General features: G+C 39.6%; 1 protein-coding gene across 5 annotated transcripts in view; it reads right to left on the reverse strand.

Annotated features, from left to right (window-relative positions):
* Positions 1-20641, reverse strand: part of obsl1b (obscurin like cytoskeletal adaptor 1b) — a 40279-nt gene that overhangs the window by 4887 nt on the left and 14751 nt on the right. For all 5 annotated transcript variants that reach the window (XM_027280798.1, XM_027280806.1, XM_027280809.1 and 2 more), the window contains 21 exons: positions 20211-20486; positions 19302-19580; positions 18860-19135; positions 18335-18610; positions 16897-17157; positions 16159-16434; positions 15764-16036; positions 15164-15439; positions 14799-15074; positions 13735-14010; positions 13368-13643; positions 12969-13238; positions 12583-12849; positions 12170-12439; positions 11234-11500; positions 9956-10222; positions 9231-9343; positions 8814-8967; positions 7040-7201; positions 6826-6930; positions 6437-6703 (listed from right to left, as the gene is read on the reverse strand). In XM_027280798.1, the coding sequence (XP_027136599.1) occupies positions 6437-6703; positions 6826-6930; positions 7040-7201; positions 8814-8967; positions 9231-9343; positions 9956-10222; positions 11234-11500; positions 12170-12439; positions 12583-12849; positions 12969-13238; positions 13368-13643; positions 13735-14010; positions 14799-15074; positions 15164-15439; positions 15764-16036; positions 16159-16434; positions 16897-17157; positions 18335-18610; positions 18860-19135; positions 19302-19580; positions 20211-20486 (5163 nt within the window). The remainder of the gene's footprint in view (positions 1-6436; positions 6704-6825; positions 6931-7039; positions 7202-8813; positions 8968-9230; positions 9344-9955; positions 10223-11233; positions 11501-12169; positions 12440-12582; positions 12850-12968; positions 13239-13367; positions 13644-13734; positions 14011-14798; positions 15075-15163; positions 15440-15763; positions 16037-16158; positions 16435-16896; positions 17158-18334; positions 18611-18859; positions 19136-19301; positions 19581-20210; positions 20487-20641) is intronic.

A 20641-nucleotide genomic window follows, 5' to 3' on the forward strand; every position in this document is an offset into this window, starting at 1 on the left:
CGTGTTGGGCTATCAAATACTTTTCTCAGAGCTGTCTGAAACTTCTTGTGCTTGTTAAGACCAATATTATGGCAACATTCGGCTGCATAATTAATGAGGGGCGGGGCAAAAGCGCTCTATAGCGCCCCTGGATGTTCTTTGGAACAGCCCCGCCACAGTTTTGGACACCCGAATTGAAACTCAGCGGAATTGTGAAACAGGGCAAGACCTACAAAAAGTCTTGGAGAATGGTGCTAACTGAACATGAAGCGAGCATTTATTTGTGTTTCGCGTTGTTTGATAAGGTCATGTTTGAACGAACTCCTCTAGGGATGTATCAAATTCACTTCAAACTTGGTAGGGTGTTATATAGGCTTCCTGAGTAAAAGTTATGAAAATTATGAATTTTGGGGAAACTGTGTGGGCGTGGCGCTCTATGCACATTTGACTTGCGCACATATGCGAGGGCCGACCATCGCTGCTTTCACCTGCCTTTGTGTAAAGTGTCCCGAGATAACTTCTGTTATGATTTGGTGCTAAACATAAATTGAATTTCATTGAAAAGAACTGGCATGAAATGTAAAAACTCCATGATCTGATTTATTTGACTGCTTTTGAACCATTCTGAAAGACAGGAGTCGTTGGGAGTTATTGCTTATATTGACCACGTTCACCTTGTTGTGTAGTGTACTACTGTTTGTTTTGTTGTGTATCATTTTGATTATGTTGAATTCCCTTGAAAAAGAGATTTCAATGTGGACCTTTCCTGATTTATAAAGGTTACATTTAAAAAACATGTGTACATGCATTCACTTGTTGGGCACTGATGGAGCTATACGGTATGTAGAGACCATAATGAGCGCGTCTACGTCCCTTTATACGCCCATACAATTACCATTAGTATTTAATATAAACCTCTTTTGGTGCATTTTCTGCAACTTCTAAAGGTGTGTATTTGACAGTCAGGTTACATTTGCACTAAATTGTTTACATAATATATTATTTGATACCAAAAACTAATGAAAAAAAACTGACAGACAACTATGAAAACATGAACTCTCTTCCTCCACTGTCGTTTGGCAGAGCATGTATACTCTCCCAACCTGGACACTGTATGTACCCTCATCATCTAGCGCACCTGCTCGATGAGATGTTTGCGATAACAGCCTTCACTACAGATCTCCAAAGCGCTCGGAGGGCAGGATGACATGATGCCTTTGTACCAGCGGATACTACATCTGGGGTTAGACCCAGTGCAGTCGAGGAGCACGCGGCTTTCTCGAGCAGTCAGTCTGCCTGCAGAGGTTCACAATGCTGACAGGAAGCTCTGAAAAGGACAAAGTACTTTTAGTTTTCAGGATTTACAGTTTAGATGACAGATTTTGTTCAACAGAGTATATTTCCACAAGTCAACACACTTTTTAATATTTAAAATATATTATTTTTATACCTTCCACCTCCAGGTAGCAGCACATTCAACATTTCTGCCAACAAACTTGATCTCTCCAGAGTCTTCTGCTCGCACATTGCACATAAGAGAAAAGTTTGGTCCCTGAAGAAAAGAATAATAAAAAAATTGATAAATATTTCTACTGGTAAAAAATACTCATTCATTTACAGGATAAAAAAAAAACATAACATAAACCCTGAATTTAAACCTACCTTCCTGGCGGATCTGATGGTGCTGGTGGGTTGTATCTTTTCTCCATTTTTGTACCATTCTCCTGGCACATCCTCCACGGAGATCTCGCAAACAACACAGCATTCTGATCTTCCTGGATGTCCAGGTCCTCAAGGGCCTGCAGGATCAGCAGCTCGCGCTCTGCAGAGGTAATAACATTAAAGGATATTTAAGACTGCACTACCAAAATGAAAGAAAAAGTAAAGGGGAAAAAAAGAACAACAACAAAGCTTCTTTTTCTGACAGCAGGAATATAAACCAGGTCCTGGTCTACACAGTTTAAGAAAATAACTAAATATACTACATTCTACTTTTTTATACTGTTAACACGAAATGTTATCACAGCAATATGCATATCATAGTAAATACTGCTACTAGTCTAGACACTATTACTAAATAAGTTTAATACTAGTACATTAATTAACTATATTATAATACTAAAACACTATAAACCGTTCTACTTACTGCTAATATAAGAGAAAATATACGGGTAAGAAAACTGGAACAATATAGCTGTAAAATAATTTCCTATTCAACACATTACTTTAATTTATATGTTTTTAATCTGCGGCTGCATCATTCTACTAGCTTCAACCCGTCACTTGTTTGTGGACCCATGAACCAATAAGAATGATAAAAATGTAATTACCCCCGCCTAACAGGTGCATAGGTTATACATGAGAAAAGAGAGTGATGTCATTCAAGTTTAGTCGTGAAATAAAAGCCTAATCACCATAACTCCAAACCACCTGTGTGGTGGAACCCATGGATTCAGCCTCTTTACCAGCTGGCCAATTTTTGTAAATTTTGTGCTTGTAACTAATTTCTCTAGTTTTCTGCTGATCACATGTTGACTTGTTGATTTTAAATTTAGTTCTGTTGTTTTTGTTTTTTTTGTTTTTTGGTTGGTTGGGGGGGGGGGGTTATGAATATAAAGTCCCCAACATTAAAGACAGCACATCATAACAGCTACTGTAACAAAGAGGCGTGTTATCGGCCGTTAGGGGATATTTCTCTTTTATGGCAAGCGAGAAAGTTACATGTTTGCTGCTCCAAACTGGGACTTAGCATTACCAAGCTAGCAGCTTACTTCACTTGCCAACAGTGTGGAAACACACAGCTAGCAGACTATGCTTCTCTCATGCTATGGTTGTACTTAATGCTTAAGAGAGGCTCACTAGCCCAAGAGTATTTTATGCTGAGACATTATAAACTTGTTGAAGGCTGAAGGCCAGAGGGACTGCTATACAAAATAAAGTCTGATTGATTGGTAGCTTTCATGCTAAGTAAAGATTCAGTTCTGAATACAGCTACATTTCTTAGCTAGAATAACTCATCTATGCTATAGTTTAAAGCTGGTGTGAATGAAAAAGTGGTTGTGTGCCATTTAGAGGACACAATTGTTGACAAATTTTGATCATGTAAAAGAAGTTAAACATGTCTGCCAAGTGTAGTTTACTAGCCAATGGCCTTTAGTTTAACAACAAGTAATTTGGTAGAAATGGGCCAAAAAAAGGTGCTCCGGTGTTTGTTAAGTCTGGGATTTCATTGTTTTAGACTGATAACAATTCCCACCCTTATAAGTTTATTTTTTTCCTGCTTCCAACTTCTTGTCCAACCTTCCATGTGACGGCCTTGTGATGTTCTTCAGCCGGCCATACCACCGCATTACACCACTGTTATAGTATTTGGATGCACAGACTTTACCGTGACCTCCACGTGCAGGATGTGTAGCATCTCCAGCCTCGCGGTGTATATCCCGAGTCATGACATGACCTTCATGATCTGAAGCCGTTTCTTCCCATTGCATAATGCGCAAGTCTTTGCTTGGCTTCACTCAGAGCCATTCTGAAAAGGTGTAAAAAAATAAACACACGCTCATTTCAATTAATAAAGTACAATTTATCCAAGTGACTTGAAATTATATATACAGCATTGTCCAATTGAGTGAAATTGGCTCTTTGTTGTTCCACATTGGTCAGTATAAATTTGACGACTATAATGAACATACATTTGTTTTGCTTTAGGCTCTACACTTTCACATGCTTGATTGATTGAAATATGTTGTTTCATAGGTTCAGGGATCAGATCAGGGTTACTTGCCTTATCATTTCACATCAACGTTATGTCTTGACAGCTCACATCCATAGAGCCTTAATGCCCCGTCAGGGAACTTCTGGTCTTCCAGTTTTCTGAAGATGGTCACTGGGGGCTCTGGTGAAGAAAAAGCATGCTTGTATTGGCAACAAACTAACACAATTTCTCCAAAATAAAGCATGCAAGCATATGCACTGCTGCTCACACTTTAAAGTGTCCTAATACAGCTAAGGTATGTGGACTATTTATAGTGATACATTTTCATATCAATTGTCATCCCTCGCTTTTCAACCCCTAGCTCAAAGGGATGATGCATATTGAGTGACTTGGCATGGAGTGGATTATTTTACAGCATGGGTTAAAATAGCACCTGACAGGAAAGACTGACAAGAGCTACCGCCTCTCACTGGGTCATGGTAGCTATTTTGTGTTTGTAACATGAGCCTGGATAAAGGCACAGTAGCAGAGCCATCCCACTTTATTCTATTTTCATGCCTTCACTCGGTTGGCATTTGGTCTACTTTGAGTGACCTTTAGCTACCAGTCTGAGGTCACAAACAAATTAGTACAGTAAATTTGTTTTTGGTAGTACAGTGGTGTACTGTACATGGTTTGGGAGCTGCAAAGTGACTAAGAAGACCTTATGACCATTGCAATAAGGCGCATTGACTCAAAGTTACTGATTACTTTAAACCCTAACCCTAAAGGGTCTCTAAATGACCTACCCTTCACAACAAGCCTTGCAGATGTCTTCAGATGTTCTACACTGAAGTAAAGGTGCCAGGGTCCTCAACAGATGGTTTGAGATGTGAGGCTGTGGACATGCCTTTTGCACTCATCCGGAAGTGATTTGTTGGCTTAAGCTGGACTCCGTTTCTCAACCAGGTGCCCTGTGACATCGGGATGGGAGAGCTCCACCTCAAAAGACGCCGTCTCTCTCTTGTGGTTTTAAGGTCAGCGAGTCCCTTTCTTGATTGTGATTTTTCGAGCTGTAATTAAAAACGTAGCGCTGTGTGAAGGAATAAACTCTACATGTACACTGTTCCCAAGTACAAGTTGTGTGATTTTTTTGTTTGTAACTTTTCAGTATATCAATATTGAATAGTAAGTAAACACAAGGTTAGTTTGAAAGAATTGGTCCCACCACAATATTTTTCATTTCCACTTTAAGACTGAGCAGACATGGTGTCCATTTTCTGTTACAGAATAGGCTTGGAGTCGTTCTGTACACAGCCGTCTGCAGTTAAAACATACAAGGCTGGCACACATTGAAAGCCGATATTTTAGTCATTTGAGTATGGGGCTTTACACAAAAGCCAGCTTTGAAACTGCCAACATTTTTCACTTATTCTAACACAGACAAGCGTTCCCTGTGGAAAAAGGAGAGTGTTTATTTGGAGGACTGATGACAACCACCTTAGTGTTTGAAGGCCAGTGTTAAATTTAGATGCAACTGAGAGAATCACAAATTCATAGGAGGTGCCAACTAGAGGGGCCCTATTGAATTTCGTATGTTTATTTATTTATTTTTTATTCTGCTGCTTCTTTTTTTTCTTCAGACATAAAGTAAAGTAAATCGCATTTTCGACGGCCCATATCCCCCCGAAAACTCATGGAAATTTGCCCCCCCCCTCATGTCAGGTGTAAAATTTCACATTTTGGGGGTCTCACACATGGACATACGCATATGTCTCGACAGCGCCACCTAGGTGTGCATTTTTGGAGGTGCCCCCTGGAATTTTTCTTTGGAACAGCCCCGCCACAGTTTTGGACACAGAATTATGAAACTCAGCGGAATTGTAGAACAGGGCAAGACCTACAAAAAAGTCTCTTGGAGCAATGGGCTACAATGAACAGGAAGCGAGATATTTATTCTGTGTTTCGGCTTGTTTGATAAGGGGTCATGTTTGAACGAACTCCTCCTAGGGATTGTATCAAATTCACTTCAAACTTGGTAGGAGTGTTTATATAGGCTTCCTGAGTAAAAGTTATGAAAATTATGAATTTTGGGGAAACTGTGTGGGCGTGGCGCTCTATGCACATTTCGACTTGCGCACATATGCGAGGGCCCGACCATCGCTGCTTTACACCTGCCCTTTGTGTAAAGTGTCACGAGATAACTTCTGTTATGATTTGGTGCTAAACATAAAATTGAATTTCATTGAAAAGAACTGGCATAAAATGATAAAACTCCATGATCTGATTTATTTGACTGCTTTTGAAACCATTCTGAAAGACATGGAGTCGTTGGGAAGTTATTGCTTATACTTGAACCATGTTCACCTTGTTGTGTAGTGTACTACTGTTTGTTTTGTTGTGTATCATTTTGATTTACTTGTTAGGATTCCCTTGAAAAAGAGATTTCAATGGGACCTTTCCTGATTTATAAAGGTTACATTTAAAAAACATGTGTACATGCATTCACTTTGTTGGGCCACTAGATGGAGCTATAACGGTATGTATGAGACCATAATGAGCGCGTCTACGTCCCTTTATACGCCCATACAATTACCATTAGTATTTAATAACACTCTTTTGGTGCATTTTCTGCAACTTCTAAAGGTGTGTATTGACAGTCAGGTTACATTTGCACTAAATTGTGTTACATTATAAATTATTTGATACCAAAAACTAACGAAAAGAACTTCTGTAAACTATGAAGAACATGAACTCTCTTACCCTCCACTGTCAGTTTGGCAGAGCATGTATACTCTCCAACCTGGACACTGTATGTACCCTCATCATCTAGCGCCACCTGCTCGATGATGAGTTTGCGATAACAGCCTTCACTACAGATCTCAAAGCGCTCGGAGGGCAGGATGACATTGATGCCTTTGTACCAGCGGATACTACATCTGGGGTTAGACACAGTGCAGTCGAGGAGCACGCGGCTCTTCTCGAGGGCAGTCTTGTCCTGCAGAGGTTTCACAATGCTGACAGGAAGCTCTGAAAAGGACAAAGTACATTTTAGTTTCAGGATTTACAGTTTAGATGACAGATTTTGTTCAACAAGATAATTTCCACAACTCAACACACTTTTTAATATTTAAAATATATTTATTTTATACCTTCCACCTCCAGGTAAGCAGCACATTCAACATTTCTGCCAACAAACTTGATCTCTCCAGAGTCTTCTGCTCGCACATTGCACATAAGAAGAAAATGTTTGGTCCCTGAAGAAAAGAATAATAAAGAATTGATAAATATTTCTACTGGTAAAAAATACTCTTCATTTACAGGATAAAAAAAAAACATAACATAAACCCTGAATTTAAACCTGACCTTCCTGGCGGATCTTGATGGTGCTGGTGGGTTGTATCTTTTCTCCATTTTTGTACCATTCTCCTGGCACATCCTCCACGGAGATCTCGCAAACAAACACAGCATTCTGATCTTCCTGGATGTCCAGGTCCTCAAGGGCCTGCAGGATCAGCAGCTCGCGCTCTGCAGAGGGTAATAACATTAAAGGATATTTAAGACTGCACTACCAAAATGAAAGAAAAAGTAAAGGGGAAAAAAAAGACAACAAACAAAGCTTCTTTTTCTGACAGCAGGAATATAAACCAGGTCCTGGTCTACACAGTATTAAGAAAATAACTAAATATAACTACATTTACTATTTTTTATACTGTAACAGAATTGTTATCACAGCAATATGCATATCATAGTAAATACTGCTACTAGTCTAGACACTATTACTATAATAATAGTTTTAATACTAGTAACATTAATTATACTAATTATATAATACTAAAACACTAAACGTTCTACTTACTGCTAATATAAGAGAAAATAATATTTTGTATTATTACTGGGTAAGAAAACTGGAACAATATAGCTGTAGAATAATTTTCTGTTCAAACACATTACTTTGTAATTTATATGTTTTGAATCTGCGATCTGCATCATTCTACTAGCTTCCAACCGTCACTTGGACCCTATGAACCAATAAGAATGATAAAAATGTAATTTACCCCCGCCTAACAGGTGCCATAGGTTATACATGAGAAAGAGAGTGATGTCATTCAAGTTTAGTCTGTGGCAATAAAAGTCTAATCATCCATAACTCAAACCACCTGTGTGGGTGAACCATGGATTCAGCCTCTTTACCATGCTTGGCAAATTTTTGTAAATTTTGTGCTTGTAACTAATTTCTCTAGTTTTCTGCTGATCACATGTTGACTTAGTTGATTTTAAATTTAGTTCTGTTTTTTTTGTTTTTTTTGTTTTTGGTGGTGGGGGGGGGGTTAATGAATAATAAAGTCCCCAACATTAAAGACAGCACATCATAACAGCTACTGTAACAAAGATGGCTGTGCTTATCTGGCATGTATGGGGAGTACTTTCTTCTTCTTTTTTTAGGCAATGAGCAAAGTTACATGTTTTGCTGCTCCAAACTGGCACTTAGCATTACCAAGCTAACCAGCTTACTTCACTTGCCAACAGTGTGGAAACACACAGCTAGCAGACTATGCTTCTCTCATGCTATGGTTGTACTTAATGCTTAAAGAGGCTCAACATAGCCCAAGAGTATTTTAGCTTGAGACATTATAAACTTGTTGAAGGACTGAAAGGCCAGTGGGACTGCTATACAAATAAAGTCTGATTGATTGGTAGCTTCATGCTAAGTAAAGATTCAAGTTCTGAATAACCAGCTACATTTCTTAGCTAGAATAACTCATCTATGCTATTAGTTATAAAGCTGGTGAGTGAATAAAAAAGTGGTTGTGCCATTTAGAGGACACAATTGTTGACAAATTATTGATTCATGTAAAAGAAGTTAAACATGTCTGCCAAGTGTAGTTTACTCAGCCAATGGCCTTTAGTTTAACACAAGTAATTTGGTAGAAATGGCCAAAAAAGGTGCTCCGGTGTTTGTTAAGTCTGGGATTTCATTGTTTTAGTACTGATAACAATTCCCACCCGTATAACGTTTATTTTTTTCCTGCATTTCCAAATCTCTTGTCCACTTCATGACGGCAAGGTTGATGTTCTTTCAGCCAGGCCATACCACCGCATTACACCACTGTTATAGTATTTGGACTGCAGACTTTACCGTAGACCTCCACAGTGCAGGATGTAGTAGCATCTCCAGCATCGCAGGTGTATATCCCAGAGTCACTGACATGACACTTCATGATCTGAAGAAACCGTTTCCTTCCCATTGCATAAATGCGCAAGTCTTTGCTTGGCTTCAACTCAGAGCCATTCTGAAAAGGTGTAAAAAAAATAAAACACGCTCATTTCAATTAATAAAGTACAATTAATTATCTCCAAGTGACTGAAATTATATATAATGCATTGTCCAATTGAGTGAAATATGGCTCTTTGTTGTTCCACATTGGTCAGTATAAATTTGACAGACTATACTGAACATACATTTGTTTTGCTTTAGGCTCTACAACTTTCACATGCTTGATTGATTGAAATATGTTGTTCATAAAGGTTCAGGGATCAGATCAGGGTTACTTGCCTTCATCCATTTCACATCAACGTTATGTCTTGACAGCTCACACTCAATAGAGATTAATGCCCCGTCAGGGAACTTCTGGTCTTCCAGTTTTCTGAAGATGGTCACTGGGGGCTCTGGTGAAGAAAAAGCATGCTTGTATTGGCAAACATAACACAATTTCTCCAAAATAAAGCATGCAAGCATATGCACTGCTGCTCACACTTTAAAGTAGCCTAATACAGCTAAGGTATGTGGACTAATTTATAGTGATGACATTTTCATTCAATTGTCATCCTCTGCTTTTCAACCCCTAGCTCAAAGGGATGATGCATATTGAGTGACTTGGCATGGAGTGGATTATTTTACAGCATGAGGTTAAACTAGCACCTGACAGGAAAGACTGAACAGAGCTACCGCCTCTCACTGGGTCATGGTAGGCTATTTTGTGTTTGTAACATGAGCCTGGATAAAGGCAACAGTAGCAGAGCCATCACTTTATTCTATTATCATGCCTTCACTGGTTGGCATTTGGTCTACTTTGAGTGGACCTCTTTAGCTACCAGTCTGAGGTCACAACAAAATTAGTACAGTAAAATTTGTTTTGGTAGTACAGTGGTGTACTGTACATGGTTTGGGAGCTGCAAAGTGACTAAGAAGACCTTATAGAACACTTGCAATAAGCGCATTGACTCAAAGTTACTGATTTACTGTAACCCTAACCCTAAAGGGTCTTCTAAATGACCTACCCTTCACAACAAGCCTTGCAGATGTCTTCAGATGTTCTACACTGAAGGTAAAGGTGCCAGTGTCTTCAACAGATAGGTTTGAGATGGTGAGGCTGTGGACATGTCCTTTTGCACTCATACGGAAGTGATTTGTTGGCTTAAGCTGGACTCCGTTTCTCAACCAGGTGCCTGTGACATCGGGATGGGAGAGCTCCACCTCAAAAGACGCCGTCTCTCTCTCTGTGGTTTTAAGGTCAGCGAGTCCTTTCTTGATTGTGATTTTTCGAGCTGTAAGTAAAAAACGGTAGCGCTGTGTGAAAGGAAATAAATCTACATGTACACTTGTCCAACAAGTACAAGTTGTGTGTTTTTTTTGTTTGTTTGTAACTTTTCAGTATCATAAATATTGAATAGTAGTTAAACAAAAGTTAAGTTTGAAAGATTGGTCCCACTCACAAATATTTTCATTCCACTTTAAGACTGAGCAGACATGGTGTCCATTTTCTGTTACAGAATAGGCTTGGAGTCTGTTCTGTACACAGCAGTCTGCAGTTAAACAATACAAGCTGGCACACATTGACAAGCCGATATTTTAGTCATTTGAGTATGGGGCTTTACACAAAAGCCAGCTTTGAAACTGCCAACATTTTTCACTTATTCTAACACAGACAAGCGTTCCCTGTGGAAAAAAAGGAGTGTTTATTTTGGAGACCTGATGACAACCACCTTAGTTTTGAAGGCCAGGGTGTAAATTTAGATGCAATGAGAGGAGATCCAAATTCATAGGAGGTGCCAACAGCAGCCTGAAGTCCTGATTTTCCCCTGCCCACCCACACTAGTGTTGAAAGAACAGCCTTTAATTCACCCACTGGCCTGTGGCTCGTAGGACTAAGAAATATAAGAAGTATGCACAAAGAAAAACAAGCACAAGTACGTCTTAATAACTACAAGATGCTGGTTTTATAGTCTGTCAAGCTTGATACTTAACCTCCCTTAAAAGTGCAATCTGTTTTGTCTTTGATATAGGTAATGAAATCATCAGGGCTCTATTGATCTTCTGTCAAAACAGAAACCCAGGTCTGAAAGTCAGCTTGGGCTATTAGTCTATCAGCTGTTGGTTGCCATCATATTCCAGTACAAGTGCCACTCTGGACCCCAGTCACTCAAATTACTCTTACTCATTTAACTGAGCTCTGCCTTCACAGGAAGCAGTGATGGAGGATGTGCAAGAGGTGGAGTCGTCGGCAACGGCGGTAAACAAACAACAACAGGGCATAGTGAGAACACGTGCACACTCACGTTCCACTGTGAGCTGGGCTTGCGTGCGGTCATGGAGGGTTTCACAACTGTAGGTGCCCCGATCAGACATAGCCAGTTTGTGGATGGTGAGACTGTGTTTTCGGCCATTGTGTTTCAGGGTATACTTGGCCCCAGGATGGATCAGCACCCCTTGCCTCATCCACTGCACCTCTCCCGAATCCACACTCACCTCCACCTCTAGAGTTGCCTCACTGTACTCTTCAGCTACAACTGGTGTCATTTTGTTGGTGAACAGCACCTGTTGCTCTAAAAATTGATTTAAGGAATTACTAAATAGCAGCACCATCATGTCAACGTTTTAGGTACTATGTGACTACATGTGCAGAAATTCTTTGTTAATTCTACTGTGCATAATGGCATGAAGACAAAGCTATACCCAGACAAAGCTAAATACAATATAGACCCCCCCAAAAAAAGTCACATTGCAAGTTCAAGCACAGAGAGCTCTGAGCTCCTTGCCCCCAGCAGCGTCACATACACCAAAACCACCGAGCCACTTGTCTCTGTCAGTTACCAGAGGAATTCTAACAGGAGAAGCTGCTAAGCGCTAGCCGTCAAAAGCGCCTCTTCAACAATTTAAACTTGTCTGAAAGGGTCATTATCTATCATATGCAGTGTATGCTTATGTGATACTAATGGTATACAGCCATTCAAATTCTCTTACTTTTATGTTCACATTCACTCCAGTTTTGCTGAAAATAGCACATAGTTAAAATATATAATATATACTATATATATCTATATAATCATATATTGTCTTATCCTTATATATATATATATATATATATATGTATATATATATATATATTTATGAGGCTATTGTAACAGTAAATGGTTGTTAAATGTTGTGACTTCTGTGATTCATTGAGACAAATACTTATAATTATAGTGTTAATGGATGGGGCCACAACTCACCTTGAACCTGGAGTTCTGTCTCTGATACCAACCCCTCTGCATCAGCTGTCACTCTGCCGCTATCTGAAACCATGCAGTTGTGGATGCAGAGCATGTGGCATAGTCCGTTGCTTGAAATGACAGTGCGCTCATTCAGGGCTACTTGCTTGCCATTTAAGCGCCACACCAACCGAGTGTCCTCTGGTGAAACCACACACTTAAATACCGCATCTTCTCCCTCACAGACCGTGATGTTACGGAGCTCTGCTATGAACTCAACAACACGGGGAACTGAAGGCAAAGCATTCAGCTGAATTAGATTCATTGTGCTCCAAATGTTCAGCTGGAACATTGCCTATTTTAAACTATTTTATTTATTCAAGTTATTTCTCTCTCTCAGCTGCCTTAAAGTTGTAGAATTTAAATTGACTTACTTTCTATAGTGACAGTAGCCGAAGTCCTGTCATCTGTGGATTCACAGGTATACTCTCCAGCATCTTCTTCGAATATTTGGTGGATGGTGAAGCTTCGCTCTCGTCCCTGTGCACGTATTGTGTGTCTGCGGCTTGGAGAGATTTCTTGTCCATCTTTTAGCCACTGGACATCTCCTTTGGGCTTGTTGATCTCACATCTTAATATAAGGCTGCTGCCCCTCAGAGCCACAATGTTCTCCAAAGGTCTGCTAAATTTCACCGACGTTTCTGATGAGTAGAATAAAGAAATATAATTCCAGAGATTTTAACTTTGTGACAGATACAGTCAAGCAAATGTTTACTTGGAAATAGAGGTCACAATTTGTTTAGGAGTGCCAAATTCTTACCTTTGACTAAAAGACTGAAATACATCTCATCTGTGTTTACGTCACAGACATATTCTCCAGAATCTGACAGCTGCAGGGGATTAATGGTGAGCTTGTGGGTATTACCCTCACTGGAGATGTGAATGTTGTCCTTGTTCAATAGTTGGCCATCTTTCAGCCACCGAACATTAGCTCTTTCTCGGCTCACAATGGCACACAGTGTCACACTCTCGTTTTCATAGCCAGAGATGTGATTATTTGCTTCTTTATTCACAAACCTGGCCGGTGGCTCTAAAAATATGAGAGTAAACAAAGAAGTTCCTTGTAAATTCCATGTTCATACATAAAACAAAAAGTTAATTAAACAGAAACTGCAGAAATTAACTCTAAAACATGTAATCAAGTCAATTTAAATCTTACCTTGGACCTCAACAATTGTTATTAATTTGTCATCGATGGCATCACAAACGTATTTTCCAGAGTCTGAGGGCTGAAGTCCAGAGAGAACGAGCTTTCTCACAACATCATAGCTGTCGATTTGTATACGAGTGTCTGATTTCAGTATCTCGCTGTTCCATAACCACTGAACGGTGGCATCTGGCCGAGACACTTCACACTCCAAAATAAGGTCATCTCCTGCTAGAAGGATATGATGCTCCGGGTGGCCTGAGTTTCCAATGATCTGTACTGGAGGTTCTAAACACAAAATACACAGCGTTATCATCCTCCTGAATGAAGGAAAGACAGATAACATTTACACTGCTTAACCATATGGTAAGGTAATCACCTTTGACAGTGATATAGAAGACCATCTTATCATCTACTGCATCACAGGTGTACTCTCCTGAATCTTCAAGTTCAGCATTTAGGACAACCAGTGATCGGAAAACACCTTGCTCCTCGCTGCAGTGTCGCTCAGTGTCATCGATTAACTGATCATCTTTGTACCAATTGACTGAGGCATTGGATCTTGATAGTTCACACACTAGAATAATGTCATCTGATACCAAGAATTGCTTTTCTGTTTTTGCATCAGTTTTGCCAAGAATTTTTACAGGCATCTCTGAAAACAGACAAGAGAGCAGATTTTAGAATGTATATAAAATATAACCCCACAACAAATATTTTGTCATTGCACAGCATTAACCACCTGGAGTCAATGATCTGGTTGACATTTGCACTGCCTATATTGACTATGTCTAATGTCTGTTAGAATATGCAGCTATTCCTATTTAGGACAGTTTTGCACTATAGCAGCAGGGGTTTCGTGGTATCATCATTTGAGGCAAAAATAAAAAGGAAGCAACACCTGCGAGCTAGTTCAGGTAGTCAACTTGAGCTGCACTTAACTTGAGCTGCACTGCTATACGTGACATGCTCTCTACAATCATCTATCAAACACCTCCCAATTTGGCGGTCTATTTAAGCTTCAAAATTTTCCAGCTCTCTCTCTGCCTTGTCCATGCCATTACCACTCTACATCAGTATTGCTGTCTCTTCTTTTACCCCAACATCATCCCAGCATCCTGTTCATCACTCCCCAATATATGCATAAACACATGGGGATTGTCAATGTTGGGGCCTAGGCACCAAACTCTAACTATGTTCTCCAGCTATAATTAACATTTCAAACACGAGTTGTCTGACTGAATTTCAATTTCATTTAGAGGTGGATGTGTGTCTCTGAAGTGAGTAAGCTACTAGTAATTCCAGATTACCTTGTTCTTACCAGATAAATAACAGTACATAATGTACAGACCTTGTAAAGATATACTTTTTTATACTTATATATTTTTGGACTTTGAGGGCTCATATAATTTGGGAGATATACCTTTAAGAACAATAACCTACCTTGCACTTTCACATGGAAATCCATCACATCATCCTTTGCATCGCAGACATATTGCCCAGCATCTTCCAGTGTTAGGGAGTGAACCGTTAATTGACGCATGACACCATCCTCAAGGATGGTAATATTTCTGGAGTCTTCTACCTCTTCCCCATTCTTCTTCCAGGTGACCTCAGCATTTGATCTTGAAACCTCACAGTCTAGAATCAGAGTCTGCCCAGCCACTTTCTCCACTCTGCTTGCCATTTTTCTGGGACGTACGAAGCGAACAGGAGGCTCTGTCCATTGAGAAAATGCATTAGAAATGGATAAACATTGGCACAACAACGCATTTAGAAGATCCTTTTTCATTCATGGTTTTCTTTACCTGCTATGTTTACAAAGAATGTCATGGAGTCATCTGCAGTATCACAGACGTATTCGGCAGAATCTTTGACAGTAGTTTCAGGTATGATAAGTCTTCTGTAGACACCATCCACCTCGAGAATAAGGTTGTCGTTCTCCTCCACTTCGAGTCCATCTCGATACCAACGCACCACTGCGTTAGGCCGTGAGATCTCACAGCTCAGTACCATCCTCTCAGAGGTCTGTTGGCACAGTTCCATTTGGGACTGACTTGGGGACACAATCCGCACTGGAGGTTCTAGAAAGAGAAATGAAAATCCATCTTAGTCATCACTCATTAGTTTAATGAATTCTACAAGAAATCTACTCTGTTATCTTGTGTCATGTTGATGCATATATTGTCTGCAAAGTGAATGTTTTTGCATTCATCTTTGAATTGGGTGGGTGAATTGGTTCATTTTAAAGGCATTGGTATGCTTCCAAACAAAGTGCTTCTCAGATTATCGAACAGCATCTGCAACCAGCTCCTCCTTCACCTTACACAGTCTACTAATTGTGCTTTTACACTTTGCTGTTACAGTACTGAGATGCCTTGACATGTATGTACTATGAGGAATTTTACCTGTAATACTAAGGTGAAAGAATATTGAATCATCAGCTGTATCACAGACATATTCTCCAGAATCTTCAACTCCACTAGAAAGAATCTTCAGTCGACGATAAGGGCCTTCAATTTTGAGCTTGATGTTCTCACTCTCTTGCAGCTTTTGGCCATCTTTGTACCAGCTGACAATACCATTGGGACGAGACAATTCACAGCTCAGAATAATTTCCTCAGGAACGTGACGTTCAAGATGGACATCTTCCTTGGGGTATATTATCATCACTGGAGGTTCTTTGAAGAAAGAATATATGAAATTGAAACATCTTCTCTACATTCTTTACATTTTAATACAGGTAGAGTGAATGACAGATTTTGTTATGTATTCTTAGAGAACTGGGAAGTTATTTTATTACCTCGTATGTTAACTTTAAACAATAAAATGTTGTCTCCTGTACGGCATGTGTATGTGCCTGTGTCGGACAGTTGGGTTGAATGTATTGTCAGATTCCTTTTGGTGTCCTCTGCTTGCATTGTAATGCTATTACTTGGTTGCATTTCAGTTCCATCTTTGTACCACTGGACAACACCATCAGCCCTTGATACCTCACATGACAGAACAAGCTCTTCTTGTTCCACAACACTCTTGAAAAGGTCCTCCTCTGGGATGTCAGCAAATGTTACCGGTGGCACTGCAGAAAACAGTACACAAAAAAAGTAAGTTGTTGGTTGAAAGTTGCATTCATTGTTTAGACTCATGCACGGAGCAGCTCTAAGGTCAGGTTTTCACAGCTTAGACATGCTGATATCAAGCCGCCTTGCTGCCTAGTCAACAACTTATCATAGACATTATCATGATCAGTGGGGTGTTAATCCACTTTTGAAGCAAAATGAGATAATTAATTAAAGCAGTGCACTAATAGGTGTGCTGGAAAAAACAGTATACATAACAAAATACATGCTAAACAGCCTTAAATGTGAAGCATGTATATGAAAAGCAACTGAATGTTTAATGAAATTAGGGCATTTAAAAGCCAGCTATGATGAATATGATGATGATCAGGTTTTGCTTTCTTCTTAGATATTAGAGGTCATGAAGGTGCATAAGACTCTACAATGACAACATCTCGCCAAGAAAAAGCTTAGCATATCACCTTTCACCTCCACATAGAAATCGTTGAAATCTGAATCATCATCAGTTTTACAACTGTACACTCCAGAGCATGGAGACGTGGCCGACTCCATAACCAGTGTCGTCTTATTGCCCTCTGAATCGATGTTTATTCCCGATTTTGGCAAGAGATTTATCCCATCCTCATACCAGCAGGTCTGGCTTGTGGGGTCTGTGATCTCACACTGCAGTTTGATCAGGCTGCCTGCTTCAACAGACTTGCTCCTTTCAGCCTCTGGAACAGCTGAGAATCAAACTGGTGCTATAGGATTTTCAATTCATTGAACAGTAACCAGATAGTAATCAGATTTGCTATGCTATGCTACGAACATACTTGTATTTACAGGCTAAAAGCTGTAAAATTTACCACTTTGTTCCAGATGGAACAGATTGTGTAAAAATAGTTTGGTATAAAAAAATAATAATGAAGTCTGTGCCCACTCGAGTTGACAGTGAGATCACACAGTTACTTTGAAATTGCTAGTCATGGATTTGCATGCAAGTGAGCTAGCATAATGCAACATGAATCAGTCCAATTTCAAATGATCCATTGTACACGTACAGTATACTTGACAGCAGTTTAAATTGCAAATTTGATTGATTTGTTTTGATTTTCCTCTGTCTGTCTGCCTGTCTGTCTGTCTGTCTTTTAATTGTTAATACCGACACGTACAGCCGTAATGCCCTTTCAGACCAGGAGGTCTGCAGCATCTGCGTCTCATCCTTCATAATTTTCACCAGAGCCAAACAATGGCAAACAAATGTCTGCTCTGCATCCTGCAACAAGTGGCAAAGTTTGACAAGGTGTCATAAGGGCCACAACTGTTACCACTGGACTGGGCAGTTAAATCAGCATGCTGATGACTTTTACAATAGCAAGCTCTGGCTCACTCACCAGCTAGTCATTAACTGTTTCTCTGCTGTTTGGTGCAGGGCAAGTAGTGCACACTCTATTTATCAGAATTTACATCCTGCGGCATCTTGAAACAGGACTGATGAGGGTGGCTGTACAGTTGCTGGCTGTAAAACTAAAACAATGTGCTGGTAAAGAGGGAACTGCAGAGTCCGGTGATAACTCCCCGTGGTTTGTTACTACAAGCAATCTGATTAACATTATAGATAGTAATTTGATCTACTGTACAGATTTAAGATAACATTAACCAACCACTTGCCACTACCAGTCTGAAAGGGCTTCAAGTATTTGCTTTTTGAGGAAGGAATGACATGGAGCTTACTTAAAGAAATATCTATAGGTTTATAATGTATGCCCCAAAAATCATTGAATGTGTATAATTAACAAAGTATTAGTATACAGTATAATAAAGTATAATAGAATACATTCTTGAAGTATAAATTGGTCTAATAGCCAAGCATTCATTGAAAGTTAGTGATTCTGACAAAGCTCAAAATACTTAGATCACCTGCAACATCCACCTTGAATTCTATTTGGTCATCTGCGGCCTCACAGCTGTACACCCCAGAGTGTCTGACTTCTGCTGATTTAATAACCAGCGCTCTCAGATTTTCTTTAGTTTGGATTTCAAATTCATTCTTTGGGAGTAGCTGTTCTCCGTCCTTGTACCAATAGACTTGGGCAGCAGGCTCTGAGACTTCACACTGCAGCTTAATTGGGCAGCCTGCTTCAACAAATTTGTTTCTTGTGACCTCTGGGAGTGCTGAAAACCTCACAGGAGTAGCTGGGGAGGTATTATAAGATTTGCAGAGCACTGCTGTTAAGCTGTCAGAACATCATTTAACAAGTAGTGTTGTGCACACAAACATTTTGGTGTGATTATTTTAGTATTAGGAGCTCTTACACAATGCTACAAAAAACTCACGAATATTTCTGCAAAGAAATGTACAGTTAAGGATAATTCAGGAGATGCAAAAATGTTCATATCACAGCTGGAATCTCAGCAATTAAAAAGTGAATACAAGAAAATCACCTTCAATGTCCACACGGAATGTCACAACATCATCAGTGAGGCTACAGCTGTAGAGACCAGAGTCAGAGACCTTAGCAGAAGGAATGATTAATTTTCTCAGGGTGCCGTCTCTTTTCATATCAAGGCCGGTTTTGCAAAAAAGCTCCACCCCGTCTTTAAACCAGGAAACCTGAGCAACAGGGTCTGAGACCTCACACTGGAGGATAACTGGACAACCAAATGCAATCATCTTGTACTTTTCTGATAGTGGGATTGGCATGATCTGTGGCGATCGGCCTAAGAGAGGGGAATAACAAGGGTTTTGGAGAAGAGATGAATTCACAAAACACACTGCCCAGCCACTCACACCATGTTCTAATGAACATTCAAAACCACTCACACTGCAGAATAAGATGGATATGGTATGTATTATAAGAACATAGTAAGGATAGAGAGAAATCACCTTTTACGTCCACTTTGAATGTGATGGTGTCATATGATGTTGAACATTCATAGGTACCACTGTGTTTGATTTCAGCTGAATGGATGAGTAGTGTCCTTGTTAGACTGTCTGACTGTGTTTCCATATCATTCTGTGGCAGGAGTATCTCCCCATCCTTATACCAGTCGACATGAGCAGAAGGATCATGAGAGAGTTCACAACTGAGAACAATGGGAGAGCCTTCTTGGATGGATTTGTTCTTGTCAGTGTCTTCAAGCTCTGAGAACTTCACAGGTAGTGCTACAGGTTTCAGATATTGTAAAAAGAGTATCTTAATAAACGTCATAAATGAAATTTCTTGACGTAATTAAACATCCAAAGAATTTCAAGACAAAAACAACATAACATCAAGATAAACACAACAGCTGGTTTAACAAAGACAATAAATAAAACAAAAAAATGACTCAAAGAGTTAAAAGAGCAAGAATCAAGTTACATACAATCATCGATAAAAAAAGCACAAGTAAGACAAACAAGAACGCTGACGGTAAAGGCGCAGTATTCAGTTAGTGCCTTTTAATGAAAAAGGGAAAGGCAAAAGAAATGTTAGCTCTCTTAAGATATCGGACATGCATAATAAGAAGCTCCATGGAGAGGAGACGTCCTACAATATTTAATTTTACTTTTATTGAAAAGTTTTTAAAAAACGGGCATTTAGATTAGATGCGAGTTGTTTTTCTTTAAATTGCCAGCTGTATTGAAGCTGTATTAATGAAATTGCAGCAGTCATTATTTCAGAGTGTTGCTTTATATTTTTTTGAAAAGTGAAAAACTAACCTTTCTATTACGTGATTAGACTAATGTTACCTGCTGTTACAGTTAGTTGGCCATGCAAGACAATGAAAGCGCTGCAGAGTCTCTGAGAGTCACCTTGTACTTCCACAGCAAACTGTATGTCATCATCCTTTGACTCACAACGGTATATGCCAGTGTGAGCCCGCTCTGCTGATGGGACAACTAGACTCCTCAAATTTCCTTCTGACTGGAGGTCTACTCCATTTTGAGGTAGGATCTTTGTTCCATCCTTGTACCAACTGACTTGTCCAGTGGAGTCTGACAGCTCACATTGTAGAGAAATGGGACAGCCTGCCATGACCGTCTTTTTCTGGTCAGCTTCAGATAAAGCTGAAAACTTCAGAGGTGGAGCTACAGGATTGAATGTAAAATGCAAGTGGTCAATAAAACAGGTTATGTTATTAACCAAATTAAGTATTTTCTACAGTTTACATACATTAAAAAAGTCAAATATTTAGTTAAATAAGTCCTCTATGGGTGCCATGATTTCAATCTTAAAGTTTGGT

This window comes from Larimichthys crocea, chromosome I (genome assembly GCF_000972845.2).
Source record: "Larimichthys crocea isolate SSNF chromosome I, L_crocea_2.0, whole genome shotgun sequence".
Classification (NCBI taxonomy): Eukaryota; Metazoa; Chordata; class Actinopteri; family Sciaenidae; genus Larimichthys; species Larimichthys crocea.